The sequence below is a fragment of the Morone saxatilis genome, unplaced genomic scaffold (assembly GCF_004916995.1).
Source record: "Morone saxatilis isolate NCDOM2014 unplaced genomic scaffold, NCSU_SB_2.0 Contig22, whole genome shotgun sequence".
Lineage (NCBI taxonomy): Eukaryota > Metazoa > Chordata > Actinopteri > Moronidae > Morone > Morone saxatilis.
The window spans coordinates 265,818-267,913 of NW_023339785.1; the positions used below are offsets into that span (position 1 = coordinate 265,818).

At 36.5% G+C, this 2,096-nt stretch overlaps 1 protein-coding gene across 1 annotated transcript in view; it reads right to left on the reverse strand.

Annotated features, from left to right (window-relative positions):
* Positions 1-1,940, reverse strand: part of tmem129 (transmembrane protein 129, E3 ubiquitin protein ligase) — a gene marked incomplete in the record, with an annotated part of 5,320 nt that extends 3,380 nt beyond the window's left edge. The window contains 2 exon segments of the mRNA XM_035669705.1: positions 695-753; positions 1,697-1,940. Coding sequence (XP_035525598.1) covers positions 695-753; positions 1,697-1,901 — 264 coding nt within the window.
* Between the last annotated feature and the right edge of the window lie 156 nt (positions 1,941-2,096).

The following is a 2,096-nucleotide window of genomic DNA, read 5'->3' on the forward strand; positions in this document are numbered from 1 at the left end:
GCTGTCAGGAAGCTAAATTCTCTCCCCTCTGTCCCCCCAGTCACATCCTCCAGGCTATCAAAATGCTGCCATTACCAACTGCCTTATTTGCACTACCATAAGTATTGTATATTGTATATTTTATATTATTGTATATTTTATTGTCCATCTTTTCTTTATCTTTTTAGCATTAGTAAATGTCTTATCTGCTGTGAAATTGAATGTTTACTTTTAATATTAGAAATGTCTTGTCGTATCTGTTGTGCCTGTGCACTTTATCTGTTTCACTGTGGGAGAGTGAGAAACGTCCTCTCGATTCCTTTGTATTTGTATGTCTGGTGCATGTGAAGTAATTGACAATAAAGCTGACTTTGACTTTGACTACTACACCAGGGCTTTCTACATGTTTGAAGTACTCAGGATATAAAGTAAAGTATCAGTATCGGCTCCATGATGTTTTTTAGTTCTTAGAGCATGATCAATTCAAATCCCAATTCCCCAAAACACATTTACAGCCAGAAAAATTGTTATACCAGTAACGTTGACTTCATTCAGTGGCAGAAATTAAATATTGTACAATTAAAACACCAAGTATTTTTGTGCAGCTCCACAATAAATCTCATCAGTCACATCATTACAAACTTTACATAATCTGAATTATGGGAAATTAAACAGAGCAGAGTGTGATCATAAGTCTGCAGACAGAAAGGCTGACCTGGTGAATGTATCCCAGGTTTTTTTCTGGAGCAGCGATACACATCCCCATGTAGTAACCTAGAGAGATGAACACCAACATGGACACAATCAATAGCACCAAATGACCCATCGCCTAACCCTAACCCTAACCCTAACACACACACACACACTGGACATTGTTGGTGTCCAATCAACTGCGGATTCATTGCATATACTGTTAATTCACTATTTATTTGTCTTTGTTCTTGTTCTCTCTTGACTTAGTCTTATGTATGTATGTATGTATAGACAATACATCTTATGCTTTTGCATAAGCATAAGCTTTTGCTCTTCATCTTTTCTCTGTGATTTTCCCTAATACTCCATGTAATGTTATTTGCAGTGTTAATATTGGTGGTAATATTACTATACTGTTAATAAAGAATGCAGAAGAACAAAAAAACAAACAAAAAAGTATTGCCCATTTGACAGGAGCCATGTGTAGTTTCACATTAAGCCATATCATTTTGAAAATATAATATTAGTGAAGAAGTTAATTAAGTTAATTATGTAAATGTAATCTGCAGAGATGTTTGGATTGTTATTAATGAGATTTATATCAATCTTTGGTAGTATATTTTTTATCAATTTCTTCTGAAAGGTTCTTCTGTAAATCAAACCAAAACATGAAAAACAATCTACAAATACGTGTTCCATGGTTGGCTTAAAAGATTGCCCCCCTTGTATACGTTTGTAGATACTGATTTTAAAACGAATTTAACAACTATTGAAAACTTAAAACTCAAAGACTATAAATTGGCAAAAACTATTAGATTATTTAGACATTTCACATTTACTCCAATTGTTTAGCAAACGCCTAAGGTTTAAGTTAAGTTAAGTTAAGTTAAATTGTCATATTTAACGAAAGTTAAGGTGAACTTCCTCAGTATTTGAATGTGTCTATGATACACATTAGTTCTGTCCCGGTCTGTCTGTCTGTCTGTCTCTCTGTTTGTTTGTTTGTTTGGATGTTAGTTGTTACCTAAAGGAAGTGCGGAATGGACCAGTACGGTAATGCTGGTCCTCCTGATGTGGTACTGGGTGAAGCCCACATCCTCACTCCCCAGCCAGGACGAGAACAGGTTCTGGATGGTTAAACCGGCCGTTCGGAACTCATTGGGCGTAAACACGAAGCAGAGAGAGAACACTATGTAGGCCAAAGTAAAATTTAACTCTGGACTCTCCATACTTCATCTACGTTCACTACTGCCGTCTACTTCCTCATATGTTTCTTCCTCTACGCGTCACTATCTTAAGACAAATGTAAAAGTGCTGCCACCTGTTGCTCCGAAAGGGAACTAACGTTACTAAGCACTGTAGCCAGGCTGACAGAGAGTCACAGCTCTATTGAGCCACATATCCCCATAACTTTAAGTAGGAAC